Source organism: Chrysoperla carnea, chromosome 1, assembly GCF_905475395.1.
Source record: "Chrysoperla carnea chromosome 1, inChrCarn1.1, whole genome shotgun sequence".
NCBI classification, from domain to species: domain Eukaryota; kingdom Metazoa; phylum Arthropoda; class Insecta; order Neuroptera; family Chrysopidae; genus Chrysoperla; species Chrysoperla carnea.
Window position 1 is genome coordinate 32299169 of NC_058337.1, and position 16585 is coordinate 32315753.

At 28.8% G+C, this 16585-nt stretch overlaps 1 protein-coding gene across 6 annotated transcripts in view; it reads right to left on the bottom strand.

Annotated features, from left to right (window-relative positions):
- LOC123305210 overlaps window positions 1-6276 on the bottom strand; it is a 161623-nt gene extending 155347 nt beyond the window's left edge. For 5 of the 6 annotated variants that reach the window (XM_044886860.1, XM_044886863.1, XM_044886862.1 and 2 more), the window contains exon 1: window positions 5469-6275. In XM_044886860.1, coding sequence (XP_044742795.1) covers window positions 5469-5564 — 96 coding nt within the window. In that variant the 5' untranslated portion in view covers window positions 5565-6275. Of the gene's footprint in view, window positions 1-5468 lie in introns of all 6 variants that reach the window. The other variant, XM_044886861.1, reaches the window with a different exon arrangement.
- Between the last annotated feature and the right edge of the window lie 10309 nt (window positions 6277-16585).

Genomic DNA, 16585 nt, shown 5'->3' on the forward strand with positions numbered 1-16585 from the left:
CTAAAGTTATTGATGATTGAAGAGCGATATCTATATTATCAAAATTATAAGTATCACTTGCACACAATATATTATACATTTTTGTAGTTGCGTGGTTTTGTAAAGCCAAAAATAACTCATTACTTGACTACAAATAATGTATTTTGTTTATATGTATGTGTCGTGTAATAAACCAAAACTTTTTTACAATACTGTTGGCTTATAATCACAGTAAGCCTGTTCTCCTAGTTCTATTTAAAAGTAACGGTTGTCGTAAGTCAAATGATGCTCCATACTTTTAGGTATCATTTAGAATACCTGCTAAAGTTTTATTGGGAAGATTTTGGCATTCGGACACACAAGGAAAAAAAAAATCTAAAAATTTATCATTATGAATTTTCGCTATAGAACATAAAGAAAATATACAAAAAATATTTCAAGTAGTTCACCTTGAGGACATATTTTATGTACAAAACTCTTAAATGTTTTATAATTATCTTGAAATAATTTATTTTATTAGAGTACGTACTACTGTTTAAAATCCCACTCGGCTTGTATAAACAATGAATTCATGCGATACCTTCAATTAGCCATGATATAGCAATAAATATTAATGGTTTGGTCAATTCTTATTCAACTATAAAACATCTGTTGATTTCCTCATTCTATAACGTTATAGTAAACGTAAACTGACAATAGAAAATTGTGAAATAAATCATTTTTGAGCTCCGGTATCTATTGCATGTAAAGCCGACATTATAAAAATCCATGGATAGAGTCTGGTGCGACCCTAGAGATCCACACGAATAACTTGCCATAAGAAAAATTTATAAAAAAATAAAAAATAAAAAAAAATTCGTCTGACTTGAAACGACTCGACCGAATATTATGATATTCTTTTCGGATCATATTGCCGTCAATACGCTTCGATCGACATCTCAACGAAGTCGACATCACTTTTTGTTCGCGCGATACCGATGACGAATAAAATTACCACGAACGTACGTACATGCGTACATACGTACACACACACACACACATACTTCTTGTTCAAATTGGTGTTAATGCCTTGTCCTGACCATGAAACGTAAAGATATGTTGAAAATTTCTATTTCGAAAATCGAACCCATTACAAAAACTTTCTATACTTGGAAGTTAAAAATTAAGTAGAAAAATTCAATTTGAAGGTTACTTTTTCCACTTAAAAATCGATGTTGAATTGATACCAAAAACAGTTTTAGAGCCAATGATGTGTGTTTAGCAACTGTTTGTGTACGGTCGTCTACGAACACTATGAGAGTTAGTTATGCACAAATAGTATAATTAAATAGGTAATAGGTAGATAAGCCTTGCAGTCCTGGCCTACTGTAAACGATTAAATAGGTAAAAGGCAAAATAACTTCAAGAGCTAACGTAACACACTATAAATTTCCGTACAAATTAATGTGAGGGGGAATGCTAGAAAAGCTAAGAGGGGAACTACAAAAGCTAAGAGAAGACTGAGCACGACGAGAATGCACGAGTATAAATGCTTCCACCGATCAGTACGTTAATGAAGGCCGTAGGCAGAAGTATACTTCTGTTTGATATGTTAAACCGTGTAGTTAAGATATTTCCATCATGAAGCCACTTGCCAACAGATTTTTTTCACAGGCTCAGAATAATGTTAGTTGTGAGATCCCGAAATTTCATAATTGGTCGTTTATATCGCGAGATAATCAAGTTCATGATTTCTCTATACAAGGCATTCAAATTCACTGTCCTCCTTTTTTACGATTTAAAAAAATTATCTCGACTGAATTGAAAAAAAACGTAACAGATAAAAGAAATGTTTTTAGAATAAAATAAATAGAAAAAACTTAAGATATTAATTTTCACGTAAATTGGTCAAAATTGGGAACGTAGGCATAATGTTTTAAATGGTCAAAATTTCAGACACTTTGGAATTTAGTAGTAAGCACTATTAAGTTATTGAATTTTATTTCTCGTTAAAGTCTGTGGGAAAAACTTTACCACAGATTTAGCATAGAAACTGCAAATGCCATACTGCAAATACCTTAAAGATCATGTAAGCACTCCTAACGTAGTAATTACAAGCAACTGTGAAGTCTGAATGAGCGAAATATCCATTAATAATTGGGTCTGGCAATTGAAGGATTGCTAATTATTAGTTTGGTGCTAAAGAAAAATGAAATTTAGACCTTAGGTTGAATGTCGAATTTATTGACGTGATTTATTAGATTTTCGTATTTCGTCGATGTTTTTTGTCTACCGTTTAAATTAAAAGAAAGCAAGACAACATAAGTGGCAGAAAAAAGGGCAGAATGTTTGTAATTCTAACAGCGTTGAAAATTCGATAATAATTGCATTCCATTTTTTCATCTCTTTGACAGTTGCAATCATCTAACCCTATGATTCAATGTATTTCAATAAATCAATTAATTCATTTAACATAAAAAGCCCGGATAAAATATCATTTAAATACGAAAATCGAAAAACTCGATTTCCATAAAATCGGCGACATAGCCACAATTCAAATTTCATTTTCTTTAGTATCAAATTTATGTTCATCAATCCACCAAAAGGCACTCAAAAACAGTCTTATTAATGTTGCTTTATTGTGGCTTGCGGTCTAATAACATAACAGTAAAATTTTGAAAAAATTAATGTTTAAATTTTATTAGATACAAAACAACATTTTTCCAAAAATTTTATTTAATAATTGCGACATTTTACATGCGATTTATATGATAATAAGTATTTTTTATTAAAAAAATTTATTAAAAAATATGATCGTACTATTTGAATAACTGCCAAAAAAAATGTATGAATTACATCAAGCCAAGCGCGTATATGTAAAAAAATTATTTTCGTATCAAAAAGCAAAGAAAAAAATGCAGAATTTTATTTTGGACAAACGATAAATTATGTACTACCTATACGCATTTAAAAAAATGTTATGAAAGGACGCCCATTTCAAGGACAAGTATAAATAAATATATCTTTTTGTTTATTTTATTTCAGAGAGTTTGTTGTTTCTTAAAAGTAGGACACAGTTTTGGGTTTTCAAGAATCTATTTTGAAAGGGCTGCCAATAGCATTAAGTATTAAAACTTACTCACCAATAAACTGTGTTCATTTTTTTTCAAATATTTTTGCGACGGTTGAAAACGAATCGTATAATATTATCATTGAAAATTTTCAGAATACTTATGTCAATTTTCATTTTTAATACATTTTTGGGAACTTTCTAACTATTATGGACAAGACGCATTGAGACCTTATAATGAACAGTGTCGTAACAAAGTAAGGTGGCGTAATTAGCAAAGCACCTCTAGGGCCTGTAATTTCGTAAAGAATTAGTATTTTCAATGGCTTAAGGGACGGTATAAAGATAATTTTTATTCAAAAAGTGTTGAATTTTAACAAACTTATACCATTATTTTCGTTCGTAATTCAATTATCTATCTTCTGATACTAATTTCGATTGGTTAACAGATCGGTGTAGTTACCTATATTGACCTATCTGTTCATAGGGTATGGACAGATCTACACCGATCAGTTAACCTATCGAAATTAGTACTAGAAGAAAAACAATTTAATTACTAAAATCGCTTAGGCTAGCCCTAAAAAAAACCGTTCATGGGAAAATTGATTAAAGTAAATTTAATAAAAAATAGCCATGAAAACTTTTCCATAAAAACAATGACAGGAGTGTTTAAAAATCAATATAATTTCAAAAAAAAATATGTCTCATCTGATTATCGGATGAGTAAAGATAGACTTTATCCCGTCTCTTGTACCACAATATGCACTTATACTAGAAATCCAGCGAGTTATGAATTTGGCAGATATTGTCCCTTGCTGTAGTACGTTAGCTACAAATAATATTGAAGAAAACTTTTTATTTCTAAAACCCTTTCTTGGTTCATCATCGAAACATTTATATCGCAGAAAAAATCTAAACGAGATATATTCAAAGTGAGCATAGTTCTAATACGCCTTGATAACACCTACCATGATTTCAAACTATCGTTTTTATACTGACCAACTACCCTCAAATTTAGACGATATTGCTAAAATAGATGATCCAAACGTAATAAATATTCATCAAAAGCTGTATTCAACTCAAAAACCACTATGCTGCATAATTTTATCAAACAAGTTCTTTTAAACATCTTTTGGTAGTAATACTCCTAAAGAAATTCGAAGTTTCAGAAAAAATCACATATCTAAGTTTGAATAAATTTGTTAATCAATGTTTTGTAGGTATGTTAGATATAAATACTCGATAACCAAGTTCAAACTTTGAGGTGAATTGACGAAATTATTTTCAAAGGCAATATTTTGTCTTTTGCGATGAATTTATACAGATGATGGAGATTTGATAGTAAATAATTGTACAAAGAGTGTCTCTAAAACAAAATGGTTAGTGAAAAAGTATCTTGAAAACGAGATTTAGTCTCGATTTTTTATGCCTACTAATGAGCAAGATTGGGCTGCTGCACATTTTACATAAGGAGTACCCTTGAAACAACATGTCCGAACACTTTGCTTTATAAATTCCCTACAAAATTTTCGGTACTGTCGCATTTAAGATAAAACCACTTTGAAATTTTTCACAGAGTGACGGCTCATATATACTTAACCGAAATAAGAACTTTAAACTGAGTCTACTACAAATTGACAAACAGGGCCGATTCTTAATATTTTGCTTAGTGTCAGAGATGGTTAGAGATATCAAAAAAAAATGACAATCATGACAAAATTCGAATTTTTAAGTTTTTCATGATTTTGACCTTTACTCAAAACTATTACAAGTTTATTGGAATATTTGACTACATAACACTATTAAATTATCAATTTGTCCAGTTTTTGCATTCCATAGCGCACTAGTTATTGACAATTTAATAGTGTTATGTAGGTATTCAAAATTGATAATTTAATAGTGTTATGTATTCAAATATTTTAATAAACTTGTAATAATTAAGAGTGTGGATCAAAATAATGTAAAACTTAAAAATGCGAATCTAAAAATCTTTTTCCAATAGTTTTCTTCGATATCTCTTACTATGTCTGACGCTAGGCAAAATATTATGAATCGGACCTACTTGCCAATTTGTAGAATGCTGAGTTTAAATTTCAGATTTCGCTTGAGTATCTTAAAAAATGTGACCCACCACCCTGTATAACTGTGCAAAATTTCAAATCGATATTCTTATAAATAACGAAAATACGAGAATGTCTTCATCTTAAATGCGACTTACTGTATATACAGCTTGCCGTTTAATTAATGTGTGCTTCACACGAGATTATCTATCGACTGAATGTAAATAAATTAAACCATATGATCTCTCTCAAAAAGCTTTAAATTCTCTATTGATTAACAGCATACTAAAAATGCTTACTGACAGAGCTGACAGCACATTTGTGCCAGTTTAACCTTTTCAAATTTTTGTGGAAATAAATAAAAACTAAAGAAAACTTACTCTAGATATCCGTAACGGTTGATTATGATCAGATCCACCATGCATACGAAAACCCCAAGGTGATCCACCATCCAAAATTACTTCTCGTGTGCTCATTGCCCAGAACCAAATACCACTATTTTTTGGTTCAATCTAAAGTCTCAATGTTTTAATTCATACAATTTTCATTTATCATTGAGAAAAATCACTTCACACACACAAATAAACACAGGAAAAAGTTTCACTTAAAAAAAAATCACTCAACACTACGTTTTTCCTTGCGGCTAAACTGCTGTTACAAAAACTTTTAGTTAGTCGCGGTATGAAACATATTTAATATAAAAAAATAGTGTGTGCACTATATGGTTATGAAGATGACGATTTAATAAATAATAATAAAAATAAAACAATGCGGTCGGTGATGGAAAATTGAATGTTATGTTCGTTGTACGACGCTCTGACGTTGCTTTGGTGTAAGTAGTACGGTCTTGGTACATACAGCAACCGCCTCTCTCATGAATATACATATACTACAGCGTCCTTTTCTCGTCGTATTACATCGTTGTCAGTGGTATGTGTGAGAATGTTTGTATACCGCCACCGTCCGCTGGCAGGCTGGCTGCTATGTTACAAAAGCCGTCGTCGCTAGTAACGTCGTTGCTATACTACTGACGTTGTTGCAGCTATACACTAGGAAACATTATTACCGCCCTTCTGGTGTATGTTATCAATATATCAGTGTTTTTGGCTGCGCACCATTTGTTTCCATAGAATATTGTATCCCAATGGTTCTATGGTTGTATATGTTCTCCTAGGTTCTGTGAATGTATTTGACGTGTTATATTACAATTAATGCTTTAATGCCCTCTTCACATCTATAGTAATTATTTCAAACAATTTTTTTTCCATTACATCCATAAATTGCTTACTTATATATTATCTGGGTCTGTAACAAATTGAAATTAATATTTTTTAATACCTCAATCATTAATTTATTTTGAGATTTTAATCATGTACAAGATGTTTTAAATGAACATCTAGACTTGTGGCAAAAGAGTAGTAATGAAGATAAAGATAAATCAGAGGCATGGTTGAAATATGGAGGTAATTACGCAATCAGAGGAGACTACTAACGGTGAATAAAAGTGGCGACCTTGTGTTTAAAGGAATACGAAATTCGTAATGTCATGCATATAAAATTTCAAAAACAGAGTATACGTAAATTTTGGAGTATCAGAAATAATATGAAAAGAAATGATCGATGAAATGTACTTCATATCTATCATATACTTTTATAGACGCAAATGACCCAGTAGCCGAGCGAGATAAATAAAATTAAAAAAAAAGATCTCCATTTTAATTCTGGCTGTTTATTTAAAAATGCTTAAGACTTCTTTATAAGCAACAGGTGCAATAAATATGTAAAACACTTGAAAATACTAGAAAGCAAAAACCGAATAGAATCGAATTAATAAACCTGCAGAGGTTAGCGTAAACATCCAGACGTCGAGTATGGGTATAAAAAATGTCAATACCTCTCGCAACATAGTTTGAAACTTTGTGTCACACAAAATAGTTTCTCTCGTAGTTTGATATGGTTTGAAAATTTCATAGTGTAGAGTATCTAAGGACTATGTCCACACAAATTTTTGACTTGAAGTCCTAAACTGTACTCTCTCCTCATTCCAATTTGCAAATATATTATGGTACCTACTCTATAATATAATATTTACTTTATTCTATACGTAAAGAAATCTGTTGGTATAGTCTAGAACAAGAAATAGATTAAAAATTGTTGAAATCATCAGAATTTCATTAGTACATCTTGTATAGGAAGAAAAAATGGATATTAACTTGATAAGTAAACAAAATTTACTCAAACGTAAAAGAATAAGTAAACTACTTATTAATTAGTTAAGTACACAAAGTGAAGACTTGAGGACTTTGAACAAGAAATTGCAATTTAGTGTAGATCTTTAGTAACTTTATTTGCTCTAATGCTTTTTTTTATATTTCTCATAATGTATTTAAAACTTGCGAAGAAATAATAAAAATCCACAGTTAGTTTTAAAATGTAATATCAACTGACAATGTTTCAAAAATGCTAAAATTTGTAGAATTTTTTTTGAAATACTGTATGTACATTAATAGTTAATTTTTATACTTGTTTTCGTCCGAAAAAAAGTTTGAAAGTCTCTTAAATACTTACTGTAGTAAAGAGTTTTGTTGTTGGAAATATGTGCTTTTTAATATATAACTTATCCGCTAGTTGAAAACAGTAATATGACAAAATTTTTTTAGAAAAAAAAAAGAAAATTATAGCAAACATTCGTTTACTTAAAATGTTGTTTACTTAAAAAGAATTGGGATCATTTTAAATTTTGGTCTTAATGTTTTTTAATACGCTTACGATGGTCTAGAAAAGTGGAGATTATCGGAAAAATATATTTGGTTACCGTGAACAGTTGTTTATGTTTTATAAATTAATAATAAACTTTTAATTCAGCCTTTATTAATAAGTTCTGTTTTACTTATTTTTTACTTTATTTATAATTTCTGTTTTACTTACTTAGTTTTAATTATTAGTGAACACTTATTAAATAAAATTTAAAATTTAATAAAAGTTTCATTAAAGGCCTTAGCTATTATTTATTGGTACGGAACACCAAATTAACGTATATACTGATGTATACATTTCTATCACTAGCTTTATCTAGAACGCAAAAAAATTGGAGGAAATAATCAATTTATAGATGAAATAATGTTTTCACAATTTTAATGTACTTAAAAACAATTTTGAAATAAGATAAAATTATATATTTCAAATAATTATATGATTGAAATTTTTCAATTAATAAAAAATTCAAATGGATAAGCGTTCCTATACAGAATATTTTGTGGTCCTACTGCATCTAATGAATTATTTTGTATAATCGCTTACAGATCCTATAACTTAAGATGTTTCGAAACCAAAACGAAAGTGTTACCAAAAAATAAAATTTTGTGTGTCAATTAATGAGTATTTAGTACACTAAATTTAAAGTTGATTGTCTGTACTGTTTACGAGAAATTAATTATTAAAAACAGCCCTTTATACATGATGGCATATGTGAAGCAGTCATAATAACTGTTGGTTTTTTAGTCAATAAGTGCTTTTAAAAATGTGTTTTCAGTTACCTAAAAACTTTTATCAATATTCTTCAACTTTTCAGCTTTAAAATCATCTCAAAGAAAAACTTGTTTTGGTAAAAACACTGACTCAATTTACGGTATCGAAATACCTTAAAAAGTTGAAATGAAATAACGATTCTCTGGAGGGTTTATGAGAAATTTGCCCTGTTTTGGTCGAAAAACTGACTTTGATAGTTAATTCCCTCAAACCGTTCAGACAATCGATATGCATTTTTCACAAAAGACGTATAAAAGGATTATTAATTGATAAATTAAATATTTAATTTTTTGGATCTTTTTCATTTTTTTGGTATCGAAATACCTTAAAACATTTTAAAGGAATAAAGCCAAGACTGTGAGACTGAGACTTTTCCACAGTATTGATCTAAGCTTGAGTCTAAGGATAACTATTGGAATAGGCAACGCTAGGCTAACCAGCACTAAACCAAAATGGGTTAAGTGTCTTGTGATGAACCCAATTGGACAATTTGTGCAAAAGGCAGAGGTTTGACTTTCTAAACTTTGATTATATACCTCAAATTAGATAACCCAATATTGAATTAAGTTTGGGGTGCCATTAGAATGGTCGAGATTAGTTACGATTATCCCAAGGCTAGGATAAATCAACTTTAAGTACACACCTAGCGATGTAGATTAGAGTAGCAAGCGCTGGTCTTAGCTCTAGTATTGAAAACTGATGGACCTACATGGGAAATTTATAATAACTGCTTGTTCTGTAAACTGGGGCTTCTGTTAACCTAGTAGAGCTATTAATATTGGATGTAATTCATATTTGATTCAAAAGTAACAGAATAGTTCTGAAAAAATTGGTACGTTGCATTCGACTTATATGATAGACGTACGTATCTCATACGTATCTTTCGATAATAAAACGTTATGATATGAACTAAACTAATGACACCATTAAATTCCGTTATATATTGTGACTCTGTCTGTGAAACCTAAAGCAATTACTTGCATTATAAACTGTCTTTGATATGGAACCATAAAAACTATTTACAAATAAATTAATCGTATTATAAAAATAACACACTTTTAAGAATATAAATGATTCGTGCAATGCAGTTGTAGTTAAAAGATGGTATGGTATAAAAGATAGATAAATGAACACGACTTAAATTAATATTAATTAGTTACAATTAATAATTAATAACCTTCAGAAAATGTGCTTATATATGTTTATAAATCAAATTTTTCAATTAAAAACGAATGTGTTTTTAATGAATATAAAAATGTAATAAAGGCTTAATATAAATTGTAGAAATATAGGCATAATATAAATTTTAAGCTAATTTTCGACGAAATCTGAGAAATCTGTAAAATCGGTCATTTTCATGAGAAAACTGAAAAGTGAAATATGGTAATAGATTCAATACAGTTAAAATTGGTTATAACGAGATTGAAACTGCCAACGATTGTTAAATTGTGTTTTTACATGCGTTGGTTTTTACAATCGACATGCCGGCTTATAATTTCAATGAATATTGGTCGATCTAACCGATATGTCGTCATTAAAATGTTGTTCATTCATTATACATGCTTATATAGGGATTTGGTCGGAAATTTTCATTTAGCCTCGCTATAACCGATTCGTCAATATGGCGATGCCGTTGTGACCATATATTGACTATATGTGAGTAGATAGTTATGAAAGACATTATTTCGAATGTTTGGATTTAATATCTTATATAGCTTGATACCTACTGAGTGTGTTTAAATGATTGCAAAAGCAAATGATTTATGGTTTGTTCTCTGTAAAATTGAATCATTCAATTGAATTCAGTTGAATTCACCATTTCAATTTCTAGTACCTATAATATTATCGAATCTCATAACTGTATCCAGTAGATAATTAAGAAAAACAAATTAAAAATGGGCGAAATTAAAAAATAATATGATTTTTATTGATAAGTATCAATCGGGAAAATTGAAAACGGTTCAAACTTATCTCCCTTTTATTAGAGGTTCATTAAGTAAGCATTTTTGAAATAAGTATTGATTTGTCTATAATACATAAGGTGATTGTTTTCCTACAGTATTGTATCAAAGTTTTGGTTTATTGCACGGTACATACATATAAACCAAATACATGCTTTGTTGTTAAATAATGTGTTATTTTTAGCTTTACAATACCACGCAACTACAAAAATATATAATATATTGTGTGCAAATGCAGCTTATAAACTTGATAATTTAGATATCTCTCTTCAATCATCAATACTAACTATTTTTTTTTTTTTTATAATTCCTAATTTTCTATTATCAGTTCTTAAAAGAACTATAAATAGATCTAGTGACTAAAAGGTAAACTTGAACGGTAATCTACCCACTGGTGATCACCTTAATATGCTTAAACTAAGTATATGAATAGCCTTAATCTAGTGATAATGTTAAATAAAACTAAATTTTAAATCTAGCACATTTTGTCTGTTTAGCCTGTTCACAATGACTGTTAAAACCTAAATTTTAAATTTAGCACGTTTTGTCTCTTTAGTCTGTTCACACTGTCACACTTGTCCAAGAGTTTGATCACTTCAGAGTTTGGATGCTGCTCAATGCTCAATACTTACTATAATCGTCTCTGTTCATCAAAAGATGGATTTTTGATGAACTCATAATTAAATTAAAATTTTGTTATTATGTCATCGACAACCTTATATTTTTATGATATTATTATAAACTACAAGATTGTCTAAATATTTTAGATAGTTTTTTATCACACTCTCTAGATTTTTTGATCTAGAAATATCCAAATGAAAAGGATAACCCATAGGTATGATTCATCATTTTTTCACCCAACTTTGAACGATAAAATAATAATAAAAAGCCCGATGACCTAGGAATTTTTTGTGATTTTTGGAAACTTTGTTAAACAAAAAATGTATTTATAAAGTTTTATTGAAATCCCTAGTATTATTCAATCCTTGCATATCTCCTCAATAATACTGCATTCCTGAACGAAAATAAAATGCTTTTGAACAATTGAAATTCATTCTTTTTTATGATGTCGGTTAAAAATAAAATCCATATGTGCATTAATAATAATGATATTGTAAACGAAAGAAAAAAAACTATAATATTTATATATCACCAGATGGCTCACTGGTTGTGCAACTTGTCTTGATCATTCATATTAGTTGCATTAATTAAAAAGGAAGAAGCTCTTTTAAAATAATTACTTATTACTGTAGTGCATATAATATTGTCTGTGTAATAAAAAAAACTAAAGCAAGAGTGACTATAGCCACTATGCTGAGGGCTCTGTTCTATAAATAAAGATCGTGAATTTATTCCCAGAACAGATAGTACATCGGACATCTTCAAAATCACATGAAATATGTTCTGGGGATCATGAAAGTGGATTCATAATACACCCCAGCCTTACTCATTGATCTTCGAAACAGGTCCTGAGTCTATTTTCTACGTTATTTATTTTATTTTTTTCATTCCTCTTTGGTTCCAATGAGCTGAAATTTGATATTTAGGGTATAACGTTTACTAGATAGTTCTACGATATAAAAGCGGTAGTTGATTTCAAAGAGGAATATCCCCGAACTAAAAACCGTTTTTTCGACGTATAGTTTTCAACTAAGTACTGTCTCCCCAAATTAAGCAAGATAGGTGAAAATTGGTTTGTATGTTGGGTTAGTATAAAGGATCTGTTTCTTGGAGTTGTCAATTTACCGATCTTTTATGTAGATATTGTATGTTTTCGAAAACTGAAAAAGAAATGGGGAATCTCATTTCAAAAAAAGGCATATTTTAATTCCTATATACCTATCCCTATCCCTATATATTATAAATGTGAGAGAAAGGATGTTTATTTGTTATTCTTTCACTTAAAAACTATCGAACGGATTTGAATGAAACTGTATATACTGTATATATAAAAGAATATACCACATACATCAGAATAGCACATGAGCTATAATTTATAAAGATATATTTAAAAAAAAATTAATTAAAAAAATTAAATTTAATCTGATATTTTACTACTCCCCCTATGATCATCATTTTGAACCATAAATTAAAGATTTCTGTAAAATTTAAAATAATAAATATTAAAACAATTCAAGGATATCTTTTCTGATATACTCAATGAATTATGACAATTTTCTGACAATTTTTCACTTTAAATAACTGAAAACTGTGCTTATATTTTAGATGTGTAAAACAATTCCTGAGGGGATAAGTGAGATTAAGGGAGGTGGTGTCCATAAAGCGGTGGTTTTTACTTTTAAGCCTAGTGGAACGGGCGGATATCAAGCTAGTAAGAAATATATAATGATAAATATGACTAAAATCATAGAGCTCTTCTGTTCATGTTTTTTAAATCATGCCAATTTAATCATTAAAGCCAATTCGGTACAAGATCCTAAAATACACATTTTTAGATTTACATAAAGATATTGTTACATTTTTTTTTTCATTAAGTAATAGAAAACATTATATATAGTTAGCCTTTTTTTCTGTTTACTCATCGTATAAAACTACAAATGGGACATTAAAAAAAGTTTTTATTTCTTATTCCCACAATATTCTTCACATATAAATAAAGTCCCGCCCAGTATACCCGCATAATAACATATAAGTTTTTAAAAATAATTGTGTTAATTCATTTTTGTGTGGTGTTTAAATGAGTATGACGTCCTTATTTATTTTTCAAAATTAATGTATTTGTGTCATTTTTTTAAATTCTTTTTTAAAACAATTTTCAGCAATGATCTGCTATTATAGATATTATTAATTAAATCAAGGATCTCAATTTGGAACGAATTTTATTAAGACGCCTTTTTACCGAATAACGTTTTAAAAAATTGTTAAATAATATTATTGATAAAAATTTAATTTTTTGGGATTCAACATTCGACTTTTAATATTATAAAGAGTCTAACAATTTCATTTGAGACTAATTAATGCATACTCTATCGTGAAATCTTTCTACTTTACACATTGGTTGGCCTTGATATAATAATCGTCCACACAAAACTGTAGGAATTTGGCAAAAACTCCTATAATTTGAGACTTTTTAAAACTTTTATAGCTTTAAGCTCAAGCAATTTTCACTTCACTTGACGTATTTTATTTTTATTTGCCAATATATCTACAATAGCAATAATATAATGGTGTGCATGATGATAAAAATTATCAATTTTCTTACCGATAGATACGATAGGGGCACTAGTATCTTGAAAATTATCAAAATTATATGAATATCCACAAAAAAAAAGATTTAGCAATAGTTATAATCGTATCTCAAAGCGGCCAGTTTTTGAAATTCATTTATTTTTGAAGAATATTGTTCGTCTAAAACGAATGTCGTATTACCAAAGATATGATAACTGTGATCGAATTTGACATTTTAACTCATTTAATATTATTCTCCAAAAAACGATACCAAAAACAATGTGAGAGGTGGCTTATCATTCAGTTGTCCTATTCCCAACCAATGTTATTTTTTTAATCTGGTAGCCCTCAATACCACTCAATAACTATTTAATAGCCCCCTTACTATTTATTAAATGATTTTATTATAGTCCCGGTACTAATGACCATACTTTGCTATTAATAAATACATCTCATTAAATGAATACATCTCATAAAATTAAGGCCTGGGGTGGGGTGGTTGTTTGGATACCAACTTGGAATTTTTTCAAGCCGCGTAAAAGGAATATAACTAATATAATATATTTATCACTAACATCATACACTGACGGGCACCCAGACTATTTTAATTGAATTCTTAATTAATTACATTAATTAAAAATGTATTTATGTTAATAATTTTTCACTACTTTTGATTTATCAAATGCATACTAATCATATTAAAATTACTAAATATTTTTATAGTCATATGAATGTTAAATTTAACCTTTAAATTATCATATTTAACTATTTTTGGATACTTAATTTATTAGTTAAAATCAAGTTTAGAGCCAGCTAAGCAACCTCGTGTTAAATTTTTTAAATAATTCTTTATTTCATTTACTTTTTTATACTAATAAAAAAATTAAAATCCTTAAAAATGTGAATTATGTAATTTATTAAAATTTAATTATTTACGTTATTTGATAAAAATTATACGTTTATATACCTTAAGTATGAAATAGGAGTACATTTTAAGTTTAGTTCCATGTTTGTAACGCTCAGAAGTATAGATGCTCATAAAATTACCAAAATAGTCCATTGAGTTTTCTCGTAAAACGGATGAGAGGAACAAAAGTATATATAATGTAAAAAATATTGAAAATAAATAAATAACTTTTGCTTGAAACATCTTTTCTTACTGATCAGTGTTACTCGTGAGGATCCAAATTATGGCAAAATGTTCTATTTTCTCAAAAATTGTCAAAGATAGAGGGTTGAAAATTATGCTTCAAATATTAATTCCATTGATTCTTATTTCATATTAAATCCATCTGCGGAGATTCCAAGCAAAAATTCCAAGAAATATTTTCAAAATTTTCGGGAATAATATGACCAGCATTTTATGCTACATGAATCTTTTTTTGCAAACTTATCATTTTTAAAAAAAAATATTATACTGCGTGTTTAACTACTATGGTCATATACGCAGTATAAACTTATCTTATTTATAAAAACAAGTGAAAACAAACAATTGACTGAGTTAATTATTGAAATACCATGTATATAGACAGTGTTTATTACTCTGTCACATGAAGAATTTTATTAAAAAATTTTTTAATGATTTTTTAAAATCATTTTCAAAGGATTTTAAAATGATAGATCGTTAAACTTAAATTATACATCTTTTGTATGATATATAATGTAATTTGTAAGAGTATTTTATGGCAATTTGGTGATATATTATACCAGCCAAATGTTGCCCCCAACTATTCTATCATTTGACCGCATAGATTGCGTTCGATATCATCGATGGTATTACATGTACTTACTTCTAAAAGTTTTAAAATTGTTTAGTTTAAGTATAAGTATTCTCATTTTAAATGAAAAACCTAACTACTATTACAATCGTCTGGGACGGGGGTGCTCGTCTTTATATATACATATATCATTGTTACTAAAAATTACACCTCTACATATTTTTGTGTTTAGTTTAATTATGCTAGCTAAACAACTTTTACTTATACGAAAGTAAGTGCACACATCCAATTTACAGATTGTCGGCCAATTCGATACCTTGTTTTAACGAAACGAATACAGACTAATTTTAAGCTTTAATTCTAGTTGTCGACAACCTTCTAATTGTCAAGCATTACATTTCTAGAAGTGCATTAATGAATGTGAGATGTGATATTACGGACACCTGGACTATGACCTATATAAAATGTAAAAAATATTTCTCATTGAACTTAGAATTAGTCTTTTTTGAGACAAAATTTTTTTATATCTGTGTCCTTAGTAACAAAATACTCTTATTTTAAAGTGAACCTATATTTTCCATTCTAAGCAAGACGTGTATAATATTGTTCACTTCATGAATTTCAGACAAAGAAAATAATTTACATTATTTTGCTAGAAATTTCTGGATTGTTATATATCTTTGTTCATATACAATGTACAGGTTTCGTCAAAAGTTTGAATCATTTAAAAAAGGTAACTGTTTTATTTTCAAATAAGTTCAATATATGATGATTTTTCACGAAGGTTTCACTTTCAGTAACAACAATGCATTTATCGATTAAAAATTTTAATCTTTGAAGAAATTATTGAATTATTGAATTGTCAAAGATCTAAAAGGTTTTTTAAACAAGGATAGAAGTTTAAGGGTCTAAGTGTAAAAATTAAACAATTAAAGGGAAAAAGGGATGTGGATGATTCGTGTCGCCGTGATGGTATGACACATGGTCGTCGTATGGATAAAAGAGTAAAAGCGATATATCCTACACAGCTACACTTCGTGCATGGGCATACGTGGTTTCGAGAAGACACTAATACTTCTCTATCTAAAATACGAGAAAGAC